This window comes from Lepidochelys olivacea (genome assembly GCF_965140295.1).
Source record: "Lepidochelys olivacea isolate rLepOli2 genome assembly, chromosome: 4".
Lineage (NCBI taxonomy): Eukaryota > Metazoa > Chordata > Testudines > Cheloniidae > Lepidochelys > Lepidochelys olivacea.
The window spans coordinates 134,097,083-134,116,167 of record NC_140414.1 but is presented as its reverse complement, the minus strand read 5'-3'; the positions used below and the strand labels follow the sequence as shown (position 1 = coordinate 134,116,167).

The 19,085-nt window shown below is 38.5% G+C and overlaps 1 protein-coding gene across 1 annotated transcript in view; it reads right to left on the bottom strand.

Moving 5' to 3' along the window:
- RNF212 (ring finger protein 212) overlaps window positions 1–18,772 on the bottom strand; it is a gene marked incomplete at its 5' end in the record, with an annotated part of 30,113 nt that extends 11,341 nt beyond the window's left edge. The window contains 7 exons of the mRNA XM_084627492.1: window positions 1,273–1,333; window positions 1,431–1,495; window positions 2,421–2,479; window positions 5,768–5,824; window positions 8,356–8,430; window positions 15,220–15,281; window positions 18,661–18,772. Coding sequence (XP_084483618.1) covers window positions 1,273–1,333; window positions 1,431–1,495; window positions 2,421–2,479; window positions 5,768–5,824; window positions 8,356–8,430; window positions 15,220–15,281; window positions 18,661–18,772 — 491 coding nt within the window. The remainder of the gene's footprint in view (window positions 1–1,272; window positions 1,334–1,430; window positions 1,496–2,420; window positions 2,480–5,767; window positions 5,825–8,355; window positions 8,431–15,219; window positions 15,282–18,660) is intronic.
- Between the last annotated feature and the right edge of the window lie 313 nt (window positions 18,773–19,085).

Sequence of the window (19,085 nt, the reverse complement as noted above, 5' to 3'; positions counted from 1 at the left end):
ATTTACAGCTCCTTCATTTGTATAGACAATAATATTATTCTGAATTATGAATAAAACATGCTGTTTTAAAGAGTATCAGTTACAGGTTATGAGATCTGCTCTGCTGTCAAAACATGGAGAGTTATGGCTGAGATTTTGAAAGACGCCTAAAGGAATGAGGTGCCAAATCCCTTTGAAATTTAATGGGATTTGGGCATCTAACTCTTGTAAACTCTGTTGAAAATCCTAGTTTATGTGTATAAATGAGAGGAAAGCAGATTAAAAACAGCATTAGAAACAGATATGAAAAATATGGCCAATATTTTAAAAAGTGATTAATAATTTGAGGTTCCTAACTTGAGACACATTATGGAGATCCTGATTTTCAGAAAGTGCTGATTTCCTACACTCCGAAAATCAGACCTCTTTAAGTCACCTCAAACGGAGCTCCAAAAATTAAGTCTCTCAAAATTAAGTGACTACACTTTTGAAAATCTTTTTAAGAAATTAATGTTCATTGTATTGTCATGTACACTTAAATATTAGAAATGCAGATTCTGACATGATATTGGTCTCTCTCGGACCAAATTCTGCTCTGAATTATAACTTGTGCAATTCCATTAAAGACAGTTTGGGGTTTGCACAGAAGTAAGTCAATAAAGAATTTGGGGTTAAATTATTTTAGAGATTGAAACAAAAATATAGGTAGGAATTATGGTCCCAATTCAGCATGGCTTAAGTACATGCCTAACTTTAAAGATGTGAGTAGATCCACTGAAATCAGTTAAACTACTCACATGCTTATTGTTGGGCACATAGATTCATAGATATTAAGGTCAGAAGGGACCATTATGATCATCTAGTCTGACCTCCTGCACAATGCAGGCCACTGAATCTCACCCACCCACTCCTGCAATAAACCTCCCACCTATGTCTGAGCTATTGAAGTCCTCAAATCATGGTTTAAAGACTTCGAGACATGCTTTAATACATTGCAGAACTGAGGCCTATACCAGTAATACAACAACATTTAGTACTTAGCTGACTAAACTAATTGCATCCTGAATTCATTGACTACTGTACCATAAATAGCTGTCGTTCTCATCAATTCTTTAGTCTCACTACTGAGGAGAGACTAGATACTAAAATTAGAATATATATTAGTGTTTGGGCTCATAGCCAATAGGACATATATTCTTCTAAAGTAAATATAAGAGGCTTCAGACAAATACTAATTTTAAACCTCCCATTGTTCCTAAGGTTTTCAGTGATAATTAATGGATCTGTACCTACATTTCTGAGGTTGATGGGCAGCTGGGATGAAGTGAGTACGGAGAATATCCATTCTGTTTTGCTGAAGGAAGTAAAGTAATTAAACTGAATGTTAGAGCACTGTTACAATCAATGGTACATATTTCATAGTTAATGTTTTAAATTAGTACTTCTCTTACTGGAAATGGGATTTCTAACTGTAGCGGAAACTGCAGGTCGAGTAGTTTGTTGGGGAGGCCTCATGCTAAATGCAAAACAAAAGTTACAATGGACAAAAATTAAACAAAAAATATGTTTGAGTTATATAACTACCATCTATTGCTCTTTTATTGTGCAAAGTTGCTCATAAAAAATGTATATGATTAGCTATAAAGTCTATTATATGTGTATTATATTGTCCACACCAATTCCTCTATCCATAGCAATATCTACTTATGGTAACATCTGGCAGACTCTCTTATTAAAAGGCTCAATATTAAAGTACAAGTAATTGCAATTAACTCTGCAACCTTAGCTTTGTGAATTTCCTCAGCCTTTTTAAATAAAGTTTTCAAGAAAAAATATTGACATGCATGTGTTTATTCATTAACATATCATCCTGCATATGAGATGCAGGAGGATCTGCTGTTTGTGTTTCTGAACTTCTAATGTCCATTGGAATCCTTGTTGAGCACAGAAGCTTTATTCAGAAAACCATAAGTCACATGGAAAACTTGCCAGGCCCATCAGACTTTTTGCAAATATTTCTAGTTAACATGGTGAAGGTTTAAAAATTGTAATTTTCAATTACTTTTAAAAAAAGTAATTTTCAAATGTACATCTATTCAGATCTGAGTCATTGCCTGGTACAAACATAAAATATGGACAACAAAAAAAATGTTAACTTCTTAGAATACTTACTGATTTGAATGTTAAAATAAGAAGCTTGTTTCCTGTCATGTTATGTTTGTATCAGTGGGAAGAGGTAGGATGGCAGAAAATATCATTCATTCATTTCTAGAAAGCTAAATAATAAATTCATCTACTCGCACAAGTATGCGTCATAGAAGAGAGAGGCAAATAAGCATGATTCTTTTTGTATTTTAATTTATATAACTTCTTGTTAAACATGTGGTATTCCAAATGCAAAGCATACCTCAAACTTATCTTTGCTATGCTAAGCCTCTTACCATTGAATCTGATGTATCTGTTGTGTTGCCTTCTTAAGAGATTCTTCCAATTTTGCAATCTATATGACATAATCAAAGACTTATAAAAATTCTATTTATGCGAGACACAGTTTGATTGTCAAACACATAGTTTTATAGAGAGTTTACAGATTGCATCCCAGTTATTCTTAGATACTATTGGCATACCAGTACACAGAAAGAGTCAGCAGAGTAGTGGGTATATGGATCAGAGTCAATTTTATTTCTGAAGATCTACATGTCCATGTTTTTTGGCTGACATAAACTTCGATTTTGATTCTAGAATGCACTGCCATTTTATAAAGCTTTGGTAAAGGGATATTGAGAAGAGAGTTTAAAGGAAGTTTCTATCTTTCTTCTAATTCTTGTCCCTGATATAAAATTGGAGAGAATAAGAATGAAAATAAATGAAAAACCCAAATATAAAAAGTGTTATCACAGATTTCTTTTCTGAGATCTGAAATGCAATTAGCTTTTAAGAGTCCTTCTTTGTACTCTGACTTGATTCAAAAAGAATTTTCAAGAGATACAATTGATTGTATCACATAAAATACATTAAAAGAACATCAAGATTTGCAAAGTCAAGCACTCTAAAGGTCACAACTTCAATGAATCACTTGCACGTCAATATGATTTTTTTTCAGTTTGCTTTAGTAGGTATCTAGGAAATCAAACATTCACACAAAAAATATGATAAAAGAACATTATTAAGGCAGGGGGTCTGTGGAAAAATAATATGTAATCAGGTTAGGTGTACCAGGTTAGTCACACAGAGACAGAGGAAAAATGGATGTGAGCAACAATAACAATTTTATTGGTAAAAAAGGAATGTAGAGTGTCTCCAGCATTCAGTAAAGATGTCCTGCCGTATTCTTCACAAGGCACCACTTAGTAATTAAACATTATAATGCAGTTTAAGCTTTCCACCACAACTACACTTATTTTTTTCTTTCTGCTTTTTAACAATTTTAAAACCATGAAACTATTTTTTTAAACCAACTTCAAATTTCAACATGTGTCCATCTGCTATTCATCCTTAAATCATACCGTTTGTTTTAACTATACAGCCAGAACGGGTAACAACTTGGAGGCTAAGCTGCCTTTTACTTGCAACGGTTGTCTCTGACAGCTCTGGAATAGGTGAATCATCTCCTCCTGGTTCTGCATTTGCAGCTTGTAGAGTTTGCTCAGTTGATTGTTCAAACTCTGGAACGAACTGAAGATGTCGACAGTTTCTGTTGCCTATCTGTCTCAATAGAGTATGCCAGGGACTGGCAACCTCTGGCACGCGGCCCATCAGGGTAATCCGTTGGTGGGCCACGAGACATTTTGTTTATATTAACCATCCGCAGACCCGGCTCCCCCCGCAGCTCCCAGTGGCCGTGGTTCGCCGTTCCCAGCCACTGGAGCTGCGGGGGTCAACATAAACAAAACATCTCGCGGTCCACCAACAGATTACCCTGATGAGCCACTTGCCAAAGGTTGCCGACCCCTGGCATAGATTAAGACCCTAGCCTGCATCTCCCTATTCACCTTGTGGAGTTCAGCTGCGATGTGAAATCATGTACACTGTTCCTTCCAGTATGATGGTCTGTCAAAGATTAAGTTCTTTTGTGCATAAGGAATTATGATGAAATTCTGCAGTTTCTATTGTTACTCTGACACCATGTCAGCTTAGTCACACAGAGACAGAGAAAAATGGATGCTAGCAACAACTTTATTGTAAAAAAAAAAATGTAGACTGTCTCCAGAATCTAGCATTCAGAGAAGATGTGCTGCAGTAATCTTCAAACAGCAACACCTAGTGACGAAGCATGATAATGAAGTTTAAGCTTTCCATCACAATCATATAATTAAAGATTCTATCATAGTGCATGTGCATAAATAGGTTGAATTAAGGTTATACAAACAAGCTTAATCCTGGCATTTCCTAACTTTGGAGTGTTTGATTTGCAACCTTAGTGATGTTCTTTTAACATAGTTTTTTCGTATATAATTGCCCAGGTTTCTATAAAAGCAAACTGAAAAAACCTCTGCCCCTTGAGCTAATGGAATAGCTCGTAGCAACAGCAGGTTATCCTCTGTGACACCCTATACCCGATGTGATACCCTGTACCTCTTTTATATGGTTATGATGATACGTTTTGTAGAAAGGATGCCTTGTGAGGTATCATTTAAAAACTCATAATCTGCTGAACAGCATTGTCCTATTAAGATGTGTGTAACATCACTGCAGATAAAATTATGAGATTTTTGCTATATGATTCTTACTGAAATGTGTTGTAGTACTGCGTGACTCCCACAAACCGTTTTCTCAGAGAAAAAGGCACACTGGCATGCCAGCAAGGTGCTAAAGAGCTATTGACTGTTTAATCAGACATTCCTCTGTGGGGGGAGGGAGGTATAAGAAAATAAGAATAAGAAAATTTACAATTCATCTGAAGGACATCTTGGAGTTCACGTAGACAATGGAACTGCCTGGCCCTATGACCCAGCAAGGATTTTTCCAGCACAAAAGGGTTGGAGTATAATAAGTAGGGGAAAAATTCCTCTAGCCACCTCTCCTCTCCTGTCCACCTTATATCACTCTGCACATAACATCAATGAATACTTGAAGAACACTGAAGTAAAGGGAGTGGTACCAGGCTAAAAGAAAATCTGAACTAAGAATTGCTTGCAGCATTTGGTGGTCCTCAGAGTTATTCTGGGTAGCCCTGAGAGACTTTTGGGAAACTGGCAGTTTACAACATCTCTGCTACCATTTGGAATTATAGACTGTGACTCACCTGCTTTGACCTCTCAATAACTCTAATTTCCTTTTCTTAGCTAATAAACCTTTAGTTAGTTTACTATAGCATTTGCTACCAGCATTGTCTTTGGTGTAAGATCTAGGGTACCAACTGATCTGGGTAAAGTGATTAGTCTCTAGGAACTGGAAGCAAACTGACTGTGGTGTGATTTTTCGTCTAAGTAACTGTTTCATCACAATGTCCAGTTTGTTTGGGTGGCAAGATAGACAGGAGAGTCTCAGGAGTCTGTGACTCCATGGTAAAACTAGTATAGTGAGCCAGCAGTTCACATCTGTTACTGGCTTGGTGAAATCTAATTATAGACTACACAACCAGTTTGCAGTGTCTGCCCTGTTTTCTGACAACCTACCCTGAGGTAGGCATTCATGGTTGTGAGCCACTCCAGACAGCATGACAGGTGCTAACAGTCCCCTCTTAATAAGTAGGAAAGTTCAATCAAAAGTTGTTTTCTAAATATAAACCAAAGAAATAAGGCACACAAAACAATCCTCCTTCCCATCCAAAGTCAAGCTTAGTTACCTTTCCTCTATAGTATGCTAATAAGCGTCTTCTGTGTTTTTCTTGAAATTCTGAAATCTAAAAATAAAACTTGTGTAGTAATGGTCTTCAACTAATCATATGGACAAATTGAAATCACTTCAGCTATAGTACATTTCTAAAACATGAAGGAAAAAAAAACTGAAGTGATTCTGTCATCTCAGATCTGCTTAGGCTTCATCAGGGGAAGTTTGAGTCGCAAGACCGAGGTCCCAGTTATGCTGGTACGCCCTGAATATGATATTTGGACATTGGACTATAACCTATGAACTATGTCTAAAAGAACTCTTTGCACCTACAAAGCTCACCATCTCTGCTATGAATCTGCACCTAAATGAATTGAACTCATGTCTGTATGTATATTGATCTTTTAACCATACCGTCTCTCTCTTGTTTTTTAATAAAGCTTAGTTTAGTTAATAAGAATTGGCTGTAGCGTGAATTTGGGTAAGATCTGGAATATTCAATAACCTCAGAGGTAATGTGTCCAATCCATTGGGTTTGGTAGAACCTTTTCTTTTATATGATGAAATAAGATTTTCAGAAATCATCATATTTGACTTAGGTACCTGGATGGAGGCCTGAGGCCGGGTCACTTTAAGGGAACTGTGTTGTTTGGACTTCTGAGTAACCAGTGAGCTAATAAAGAAGTTGTTTTATGCTGGCTTGGTAAATATAAGTATTGGAATATCCACCAATTTGTGGGGATTGTCTGCCCCATTCTTTGCAGTTCACCCGAATTGAGTGACCATAGCTGGCTCCCACTAGGACCCCGGTCAGAGTGAGACATCCTGCTTAGTTGTTAGTACTTCTTTAGTCAATAGTAACTCTTGCTGAACTCAAAGAATAATTTCCAGCTACTTGGAAACTGCCATATTGTGGCAAATCTCACTAATATGAAGTAGCAGAGTATAAATTTACACACAATAGCATCAGTTTTATTTTTATAGTTGGGTTAAACACATAATGTATTTTTCCAGCAGCTGGAAAACTACAGCACATCTACAATGATTTCATCCTGCCAGGTATATGTTGTTTTTGTTTTCAGAACTCATTGAAAGTCAGTAAAAAGAACACATAACCTAGCAGTGAATTTCATAATTTTTTAAATTAAAATAACATTTTATTGGGGCTTGAAAAATCCAATTGTCAAAATACCAATGTGGCTAGGATGTGATCTGTATCGTCAGTGCAGACAGCACTTCTACTTGTAGGTGGAAATGTATCTTTATCTTAGGTTTAAGTTGTCTTATTTTTATATTATGTTGTTGTCATAGTTGTGGGGGAGGGGTGGCTAGGAGGAAGTTCAGTCCTGTCTCTATGTGCTGGAGTTGTTACTTGCAGTGTTCCAATAAATCCTTTTATTTCTATAAGAAGATATTACAATGCATAGTCTGTGAGGCCAGACTCATGATGGGAGTGGGTGAAAGATAAACTGTTAACTGTATATTTCAGCTGGGCTGGAAGAGAAATGAGTGACTCTCTTTATGCTAATTTCTTGTGACTGTGTCAAAATGGCATGAGGTGTTTTGGGAGTAAAGTATTAGGCACAGGAAAAAACAAAGGCTTGGGTGCCTGATCAAATGTTACTGATAAGGAGGCTGTGAGTATAAAATAGAAGAGAAGCAAGAATAACCAACCGCTCTGTGCCCCTTACAGGGAAAAAAGAAATATATTGTACAATAAAAAACATATTCTAATATATCCAGATCTGCGGCTCAGTACCCAGGCCATGTGCCATGTCCTAAATGAAACTTGGATTTTGTCACATGAAACTTCATTTTCTGGAAAATTAAGAAAGCTAAGAGTTTACTGGAAACTATTGAACAGACGTCTGAATAACTGTCTTTTGATTCTGACTGTAGTCTTGAAAATTTCTGAATGGATTCTGAATTGTGCACATTGAAACATTTTCTATAGACTACTCATCTAGACAACATTCAAATGCTCACGAGTTTCTACATCATATTTTCCTTCTCCTTCCCTATGAAACATTTTGTGGCTTGTATTTTTTTTTTTTTAGCCATAGCATGTGGTGCCAAGAGTGATTTAAATGTACCTGTTTAATTTCTGATATAGCTAATACTTTTCCATTGCAAATATTTATGCATCATTAAAATAAGAAGTAGTGATAATTAGTATGAAATTAAGACACAAACAGTAGCCCTGATGCTTTCTTAAGCACCTTGGAACTGTGTACTGTTTGTCTGAAGAAAGAAAATGTGAAAGTTGAACTATTCATACAATGTTTCCTTTACACTGAAGTCAATAGAAGCTGCTAAATGCTTAGCACTTTGAAAATCAGGCCATAATGAGTTGCTCAGTCCAAAAATGCCAAAAAACACAAAACAGAACAAAAATCAACCAACTAAACAAACAAAAAAACAGAGAAAAGAAATGAAAACTGGAACTGCTAGACCTACAACTACACTGACAAAGGGAAAAAAAAGGGTTGGGAATGAAAATAAGTCAGTTTCTAAAAAAGAAGAAAAAGCACAAAAAAAATCTGGATTCTTATTGACAGATGGCAATCAAATCTCACAAGGACTCACAAATCTTGTAGGACTCACCTGTGTAATTTCTCTTGAATATTTTTTGCATAACATATCTATTCCCATAAACAGTGACTGAATTTCAGGATTTGTCTGCAGAGAAAGAGTAACTAAATATTACCAAAATTAATATCTACAATAGAGCATTTTCAAAAGTAACTTATGTACTTAGAAGCCTAAATTTCATTGACTTTTAATAAGGCACTCTTGAAAATTTTACCTGTGGTACTTAGAAAAGCTTTAAAATACAGCATTACATTAAATGTTCCATAAACTCATTGATTGAATAGCTATACATGGATAATAAATGTTAATGCAACAATTTGTAGGGTGGTATCTAATAGGAAAATGCAGGGATTGAGATTAAGTCTGGTTTCATTGAGTATCTTTTTAATAATCTGGAAGATTTTAAAAAAATATATTTAAACACTCTAGATAATCTATTAAAGAAATGTGCTTCATACATGTAAGAGTGAAATTTAAAAGTAAACCTTAATGGAGAGTAATATCTGAAGCAGTGACAGTTTTCTTATCCTGGTATTTTATAAGTGAGGCCCCTAATATAACATTAATGATGTGCTGAAATTTTTAAATATTCTGCATAATTGTGTTCCATATTTTAAGCTCTCATTCAAAAAGTGAATACCTCCATATAGTGGCAAGGAACCCTAATTGGAACGGAGTTTAAAACTGATGCCTGAAGAGCCTGAAACAAGAAATCAGAGAGAACTATGGGATATTTTAATTCATCTGTAAAGGGTGCTGACTCTGAAGCTGAAGACGAATGGTCTACATAGCCATATGAACTATTTCAGAGCTGAGCATTTCAGCAGAAATTGCAAGATAATGTGACTATCCACTGTTGTTGGATGCAGTAGCATACATTAAACATTTTGCAGTGGGACAGCTACTTGCTGAGGTGGGTAATTTTCTCCCCCAAATTATAAGTCAGCTCTGTTCCCAAAAAGTTGGAAAATTAGAATTCTATCCATTCCCCAGTAAGAAAATTGGCCATTACCTTTGAAAACTCGTGGCAAATGGGGGAAGTCCCGGATGACTGGAAAAAGGCTAATGTAGTGCCAATCTTTAAAAAAGGGAAGAAGGAGGATCCTGGGAACTACAGGCCAGTCAGCCTCACCTCAGTCCCTGGAAAAATCATGGAGCACGTCCTCAAAGAATCAATCCTGAAGCACTTGCATGAGAGGAAAGTGATCAGGAACAGCCAGCATGGATTCACCAAGGGAAGGTCATGCCTGACTAATCTAATCGCCTTTTATGATGAGATTACTGGTTCTGTGGATGAAGGGAAAGCAGTGGATGTATTGTTTCTTGACTTTAGCAAAGCTTTTGACACGGTCTCCCACAGTATTCTTGTCAGCAAGTTAAGGAAGTATGGGCTGGATGAATGCACTATAAGGTGGGTAGAAAGCTGGCTAGATTGTCGGGCTCAACAGGTAGTGATCAATGGCTCCATGTCTAGTTGGCAGCCGGTATCAAGTGGAGTGCCCCAAGGGTCAGTCCTGGGGCCGGTTTTGTTCAATATCTTCATAAATGATCTGGAGGATGGTGTGGATTGCACTCTCAGCAAATTTGCGGATGATACTAAACTGGGAGGAGTGGTAGATACGCTGGAGGGGAGGGATAGGATACAGAAGGACCTAGACAAATTGGAGGATTGGGCCAAAAGAAATCTGATGAGGTTCAATAAGGATAAGTGCAGGGTCCTGCACTTAGGACGGAAGAACCCAATGCACAGCTACAGACTAGGGCCCGAATGGCTAGGCAGCAGTTCTGCGGAAAAGGACCTAGGGGTGACAGTGGACGAGAAGCTGGATATGAGTCAGCAGTGTGCCCTTGTTGCCAAGAAGGCCAATGGCATTTTGGGATGTATAAGTAGGGGCATAGCGAGCAGATTGAGGGACGTGATCGTTCCCCTCTATTCGACATTGGTGAGGCCTCATCTGGAGTACTGTGTCCAGTTTTGGGCCCCACACTTCAAGAAGGATGTGGATAAATTGGAGAGAGTCCAGCGAAGGGCAACAAAAATGATTAGCAAAAAGAAAAGGAGGACTTGTGGCACCTTAGAGACTAACCAATTTATTAGAGCATAAGCTTTCGTGAGCTACAGCTCACTTCCTCAGATGCATATCGTGGAAACTGCAGCAGGCTTTATATATACACAGAGAATATGAAACAATACCTATTCCCACCCCACTGTCCTGCTGGTAATAGCTTATCTAAAGTGATTTCCAGCACAAATCCAGGTTTTCTCACCCTCCACCCCCCCACACAAATTCACTCTCCTGCTGGTGATAGCCCATCCAAAGTGACAACTCTTTACACAATGTGCATGACAATCAAGCTGGGCTATTTCCTGCATAAATCCAGGTTCTCACATCCCCCCCACCCCCATACACACACAAACTCACTCTCCTGCTGGTAATAGCTCATCCAAACTGACCACTCTTCAAGTTAAAATCCAAGTTAAACCAGAACATCTGGGGGGGGGGGGGTAGGAAAAAACAAGAGGAAACAGGCTACCTTGCATAATGACTTAGCCACTCCAAGTCTCTATTTAAGCCTAAATTAATAGGAGAGGCTGAGGGAGCTGGGATTGTTTAGCCTGCAGAAGAGAAGAATGAGGGGGGATTTGATAGCTGCTTTCAACTACCTGAAAGGGGGTTCCAAAGAGGATGGCTCTAGACTGTTCTCAGTGGTGGAAGAGGACAGGACAAGGAGTAATGGTCTCAAGTTGCAGTGGGGGAGGTTTAGATTGGATATTAGGAAAAACTTTTTCACTAAGAGGGTGGTGAAACACTGGAATGCGTTACCTAGGGAGGTGGTAGAATCTCCTTCCTTAGAGGTTTTTAAGGTCAGGCTTGACAAAGCCCTGGCTGGGATGATTTAACTGGGAATTGGTCCTGCTTTGAGCAGGGGGTTGGACTAGATGACCTTCTGGGGTCCCTTCCAACCCTGATATTCTATGATTCTATGAAAATTTCAGCTGTCTCCTGAATGCCAAAAGAAAAACACCACCTCTCATAGTTACTTTGATGCCAAAAACCCCATCTGTTCCCTACTCTATTATGAAACCTCCTGAGTTTTACTAAAAAATTTCTACAGTGCAATTAAGTATTTTCTCTTAAGAAAATGTGGTGCATTTTAAAATTTGGAGGGTGTGTATAATAAACTGAATTTAACATAAATAACATAATACATGATGATAGCTTTCTCTGAAATGTTTCTGGTTCTGTGTTCAGGGACAACTAGACAGGATTTCAATTCATGAATGAATAAATGATGTAAAGAGGTGGGGCTGTAAATTTATTAGCTGTTGTAACTTTTTAGGGGAGGGATGAGCCTGTATAGAAATATAGTGGAATGACAAATATAAGTTGGATAATGGAGTACTTGCCTATGAAACATAAAGGAAAAACAGACTAGATTGTAGAGGCTGGTAAGTAGTGCTATTCAAGAAAGATTTAATAGACTCTGAGATATAATTTCTTTGATAAAATTTTCTTTCCTGAAGCTTCTGCTGGGGCAGTGCCCCTCCACACTGTCTCCGAACATAATGACATGGTTGATCCCCTATTGTTTTACCAGGTAAGTTAGGAAGCAGTTATTTAGTTTTCACTGAGTGGACATTTTGTAGACCTATATAAATATAAACTAATGCACTCTAACCTATCTTTTATTCAAACTGAAACCTGTGCTAGCAAATCTCAGTGACCTTTATTCACCAATATAAGAAAATAAAATTTCATCCAGTGAGCAACCGTCATATTCATACAAATGCAGTATGCATATTTAAAATACATTTTGTGGACAAGTTATAAAATCTATTTAAGGTTCTAGCAAAGAGAGAGGTCCCTAGATTGAATTAATGCTTGAAATCTATTAAAAGTTATGGACACAAATGAAGAATTCCACTAGGAAGAGATTTACAAACCATCAAAAATAAGGGTTTGTAACAAATGTTTAGATTATTATTGTATAAAGCAATATTGGATGTTTTCATAATATCCCAAAATAATAAACACTGAGGCTTTGATTCAACAAAGTACTTAAGTCTGTTCTGAAATAATGACCAGTTTGGTGACTGAAGTACAAAAATAGTAGAAATGTAAAGCGATAAATGACAATCATGCACTAATTGAAAAATGTGACCCTTCAACTACCCCAAATAAACAATGTAATGAGGAGTTTTAGCACATTTATAGGGCCCTATCCTGCTTTCATTGAAGTCAGTTGGGAGTTTTGCCCTTAGTAGCAATGGGGTCAGCATCATACCCATAAAACTTACTTGCCATTTTTCCTCTCGGATCCCTAAATTATGGAGCTCCACCATTTTTTTGTTTGGATCCTTAATTATCATTCCCATTGATTTACTTAAGCAAGGCTTACTGATCACCACTAGTACCTTTTTAAAAGATACAGTAATTAGCTACCTTTCAGTACTCCAATATAGTGGCAGATTTTAATGAAACAGTAATCATTTTGTTAACTGCTCAGCCACTACATTCTTGAATTCCTTTAGAATGCTTGATGTCTTCCATCCAGTTCTGTTGATGTGTTCCAATTTAAGACTGAAATCCTGGCCCTACTGACTTCAATGACACAACTCCCATGGATTGCAATGGAGCCAGAATTCACTATACTTTATCAGTTTGTTGACATCTCAATCTCTGACAGTGATTCATTGATGTTACCTGAAAATAGTGGGTATGGGCCTGGGCATGTAGCTCCCAACACCATTTGTGGTGAAAACTGATGCTAAGAAATAATGAAACTTCTCTGCAATGTTCTGCCCATCTTAATTACTCCCTGGTAGTCCAGCAGACCCACAGATTCTTGCAGGCTTTCTACTGATGATATATTTATTAAAAAAAAATCTTATTTGTTCATATGTTTTAGCTATTTGCTGTTCAAATTCTTATGCTTCTTAATCTCATTTTACATGTTACCTGCCAGAGTCTGTCTCCTTCTGCTGGCTTCAGTTGGGCTGGATATCCATTTTTGAAAGATAAATGTTTTGCTCTAATAACGTTTTGTGCTTTGCCATCTAATTATGCGTCCTTTTTTTTGGTCTGTATATGCATGCCTACTCACCCTATTTTGGTATGCTTAAATAGCCTCCATACTAAGTTTAAAGATTTTCATTTTTGTCTTTAGGGTCTTCTTGATTAGCTTCCTCAGTTAAACCATTTTGAAAGTTTAGTATCATGATGTTGAACTTAATTATCTTGCGATCAGCTATTATAATGAGCCTTAGTGATTCATCTGTTGTTATTCCTTGGCCTCGTTCTTGTGTGTTGCTTAGGACTATGTCAAGAAAAGTCTCTCCTCCTGTTATAGAGGACAGTAGTAAAACTATTATCATATATTTACATTCTTATGACCTGAGTTTTATATTCATACATAGTCTACTGAACAGTAATACATTTTAGTTCAATAGATTTTATATTATTTTTGGTATAATCGTACTTCCCCCAGCTCTACAACCTAATCTGTCCTTATTAGACCTTAATAATAGAGTATTCCATAGACTTTTGTTTGTCATGCCACCAAGTTTCAGAAATGCCTAGGCCATAAAGATCTTCAATTGCCTGACAGTCTAGTTTACTTATTTCCTTTTAAGCTTCACAAATTGATGTTGATATAGATATATACACACATTTAGGATGGGGTTTTTAAAAACACTTAGTGTTGGCTTAATTCTGCCCCACTGAAGTCAATGGGAGTATTAACATTCCTAAGTATTTCTGAAAATCACACCCTTAGAGTTTTTTATTCTGGCCAAGTGTCAGACTCCTTTATCTGACACCCTATTACTTTTCTGTAATGTGCCTCTGTGATATCATCCTGTCCTTCCTCCAGTTCAGCAGTATTTTTCACTCTGTACTTTATTCATAAATACAGAATCACCTTTGTATTATTGGCATACTTAGTAGATGTATGTTAACCTGCTGTTAAATACTTCTAGGGATACTAAACACTAGTACAAGGCCCAGGAATGTAATACTGATTTCTGCCCAACTCTGCCTCTGTTCCAGGGGCATGATTGCCATATGGGCTTATAGGAATGCTGTTTTCACTAAGCATGTTTATGATGTCCCCCTTACCCTCATAAGGAAGGTGTGGCCTTTACCTGGCTGGTAGTTAGTCAGGGAGGAAATATAAAGTGCCTCCACAACCCAAATATGAATTTAGCTAAGGAGAAGAAGGTGTCTAGGTAGGAAGAGGAAGGATTAACTTTTCAAACCCATCTTAACAAAAATAGGAAGTGGGGGCTGCACAATCCTCTGGTGAGTGAGGGCAAGAACCCCTATGAATACTTTTATTCAGCTCTATCACAACAAAGGAAAATAATACAGGGTTGAGTGGATTATTAAAAAAGGGAAGGCTAGAGCTAATATCCATATGTCTAAACACTGCTTGGACTGTACATGAGTTTTTCCTCCAATCCAAGAGCCAGAGTAACTGGTTGCACACTTTTTGTGGAGGGCAAAAAGGCCACACTCATTATAGCGAACTGTAGTGCACAGGAGGACAGGGGAAATCTGATGATGACATGGAACTTTCTACTTTTTTGACAATCCCCTCTAACCTTTTACATTAGTCACCAACTTGGTTCCTGAAGAAGTTGGACTGATTTGCTGCTGAATTCTGGGGTGTACAAACTCCAGGCTATATATAGTTATATCTGAAGAAATCCGTAAGTGTACCCTATATAGTAACAGAGCATCTAAGACTACTGTCAAAATGTTAGCGAATGTCCATGTACAGCTGATAGACAAAAGGAAAGTATATTATAATAACTCTACTGTTAAGGAAACTACAAATTAGTATAATACAAATATTATGAAAGCCTTAATTTACCTTTTTAGAAAGAAATATTGTACGGCAAGGAGCTCTACAAATTAAACATTCATCTTTTTTGCCTGTAAAATAAAATGAATGTCATGAGTGTATGTCATACAGTATATGCAACCTGTTTTGATGCTTAGACTTTGTTTGTATCAAGAATCAGAGAGGCTGTACATAATTGCAAATAAAATCTTAAAAGGGGTTTGATTTTTCAAAAATGCGAACACACAATTGCACAGGGAAAAATGTGCAATGGCTCCCAGGCCTGAATCCTACAGACACTTATGTATGCAAGCAACTTTATGCACAAGAGTAGTCTCACTGAATCCTGTTGTTTGAGTACTTCTGTTGACTTCAGTGAGACTACTCACATGCTTAAATTTAAGTTCATGCTTAAATGATTTGATGGACGAGAGCTAACCAGAGGTATGACTAAGATATTTGGGGACCAATTCTGCTCTCACTGAACTCAGTGGGTGAAATTTGTGAAGTTTTGACTTCAGTAGAGCCAGAATTTCACCCTTCGTGTTTTTTTTGTCTGTGACTTCAATAGAAGCAGGATCAGACTTTATTCCTGAGCATAAAAATAATCATTTTCTAAAATATGTCTTTATTATTTGAAAAAAGAAAAGGAGTACTTGTGGCACCTTAGAGACTAACCAATTTATTTGAGCATAAGCTTTCGTGAGCTACAGCTCACTTCATCGGATGCATTCAGTGGAAAATACAGTGAGGAGATTTATATACAAACAGATCATGAAAAAATGGGTGTTTATCATACACATTGTAAGGAGAGTGATCACTTAAGATGAGCTATTACCAGCAGGAGAGTGGGGTGGGGGGAGAGAAAACCTTTTGAAGCATTATCAAGGTGGGCCATTTCCAGCACATTTCCAGGAGTTAACAAGAACGTCTGAGGAACAGTGGGGGCGGGGGGGAATAAACAAGGGGAAATAGTTTTACTTTGTATAATGACTCAACCACTTCCAGTCTCTATTCAAGCCTAAGTTAATTGTATCCAATTTGCAAATTAATTCCAATTCAGCAGTCTCTGGTTGAAGTCTGTTTCTGAAGTTTTTTTTGTTGAAGAATAGTCACTTTTAGGTCAGAAATCGAGTGACCAGAGAGATTGAAGTGAAGTGTTCTCCAACTGGTTTATGAATGTTATAATTCTTGACATCTGATTTGTGTCCATTTATTCTTTTACGTAGAGACTGTACCTGTTTATTATTTGAAACACATTAACAATTATTTTAAATAGATACACACAATCATAATATTTAAATACACTCCTTATCTTCCTTGATAGTTGACTAGATATGTCTTAGGTATTTATACAATAGCTATTTGCTTACTGCCTAACGTGTTCAGTATCGATGTTTATAATGATGTTTGGAGATGAAGAACACTGTAAAAATGGTATTATAACAGGTAGAAATGGTATCTGAATTCACACCAGTAAAATCCTAGGAGAGTAAACATTTTCAGAGTAAACATTTTCTAGGCACCTGTGTTTCAGAGTCTGGGCATACGCACTAGTGCCTTCATCTATCTGTCCGGCAGTGCCTAAGCCCCAGAGCAACTTGCGAAGCAGGGGCAAACAGGTGCATGCACAGACCATTGACTGGATGGGCTTCCATTCAAAATGCATACAAAGGACGAGATGGTGCCTGCCTTATAATGTTTAGCCCAGTGGCTAGAGCACTCAGCTAGGATGTGGGAGATCTACATTCAATTCCCACTCTTCTGCCAGCTGGGGAGAAAGTACCCCTATTCAAATCCTCTGTGGGACATGCTCTAACCACTGAGATATTACATATTCTGATGTGGTGACTCCCTCAGTTTCTCTTGTTGAAGCTGTGGCACTATTGGATAAATAATGACAGAGTGTGTGGAGCTGCGGCACTGGACCCAGGGTCTCCCACGTACCATCTGGGTGCCCCAACCGCTGGACAAGAGTCATTCCCATGTTCTCTCTCTCTCTGGCCCAATGATTATTCCACTGTGGATAAATACTTCAAACATAATTGGGCCATTCTGTGTGGAGCGAGGTGCATAATTCATTCCCTCAAAGAGGCTTAGGTGCCTAAGCTGCCTCACTCCAAGTGGTGTATACCAGTTCATGGATCACAAAGTAGAAATAGGCATCTCCCTGCAACCTGGACTTATGTGCCTATCTCTGAGAGAGGAGCAGGGCCTAGCACACACCCTTCTGGTTAGCATCTCCCATTGGCTAAGTTAAGCAGCTCCTTGCCTACTCTGCTGGCTTTTGTGAATTCCATTCTGAAGCGTGTGTCTCTCCCCATTTATTGTAGAAGGAGCCTAGACAACTAACTCAGCTTTGTGGATTTTCTAGACACCTAAGCGTTAGCTGCTGTGACACTGCAACGCTTAAATCCTGTTGTGGATCCCACTTTATGAGCTTGATATTTCCAAGAGAAATCTGCCTCCCCTATGCTTCTGCCACAGCTCCTAAATATATATTGGAAGGCTTCCAAGATGGAGGACTAAAAACGTTGCAGGAACTTCCCTTTTTTAAAAGGTCCTGTAGCTGTCAAACAGTTATGATTTAACTAAGGAAAATTTCATAATATTGTAGTGGGGTTTGAAATGTCTGAAGCAACTAGCAAAATCTATCTTATAATGTAAATCCCATATGTTGAAAACTGTTCTAAAATTAAAGCAAAATGAAACAGTGCTTCAGAGTGAATGAGGCAGTGAATGTGGGGACCACATCTGTCTTGCCTCAGACTTTTTATTAAAGCCTCAGATTTGGGATACATAAGGCATGTTTCCAAAGTATCAAGACTTTGAGTAACACTATAGTCAGATAAGGAGTTTTTAAATTCATTTAAAAAAAATTAATTTAGAAAACATTTAATATTTGTTTTAACGATACCTGCGGTAGGAAAGTTATGTTAGGTGATTTTTTTTAAAAAAGGAAACTCTCAGGCTTTTCAATATCAGTGGACAAATACCACACAGCTCTGTGATCTTTTGATTATATGAAGGTGGAGGCTGCCCGGGGGAAGGGGCAGGGCAGGGGGCTGCACATTCTCCTCATAAAAAGACTTACTTACTTACTTGGCTAGTCTGCTCTGGTTCACACTGATTAAGCTCACAGTGCCCTTCAGCCACAAGCTAATTTGCTAGCGTGGCCAGCATAGGTGCTGGAACTAGGGGTGCTACTGCACCCTCTGCCTTGCAGTGGTTTCCATTATATACAGAGTTTACAATTTGGTTCAATGGCTCTCAGCACCCCCACTGTACACATTGTTCCAGCACCCTGGTGGCCAGTGGGAAATATTGCACAGCTCTTGATGTGACCCTGATGGGTTGAAGCGCCACCAGACCTGCCACCCTCTCTCCCTGCCTGAGCCCTTAGGCCAGGGAGCTGCATGGCCTGGGACAGGGCAGACCAGGGCACATCTCCCTCTCGTGATAGGATGTTACCTTTCTGAAGACACGGCTCACAGATAACGTGGCCGCAATTGGTCAGGCAGAACCTTGGCGTGGCCGTTCGGGGCTGTCGGAAACACACGTTGCAGAACACCAGGGCAGCCATCTTAATGGGGGAGCAAGAGAGCTAATGGGCCCGGAGAGCCCAACCACGATGGAGGCTGTCTCGTCTCCTGGCCTTCCATCCGCGGCAGGCAGCATTTGGCAGCTGCACCCGCAGCCCCACTCCTGTTCCTCCTACCCGGCGCGGTGGCAGTTCAGGGCTGGAAGTGAGTGGCAGTTATGAGAGGAGGGAATTCCAGCTGACAGTCACCCGCCCCTCCCCCCCAAGAGGGCGGTGAGCGTGTATGAGGGGGATTCACCAACCCCTCCCGCCCCAAGAGGGCGGTGAGCGTGTATGAGGGGGATTCACCAACCCC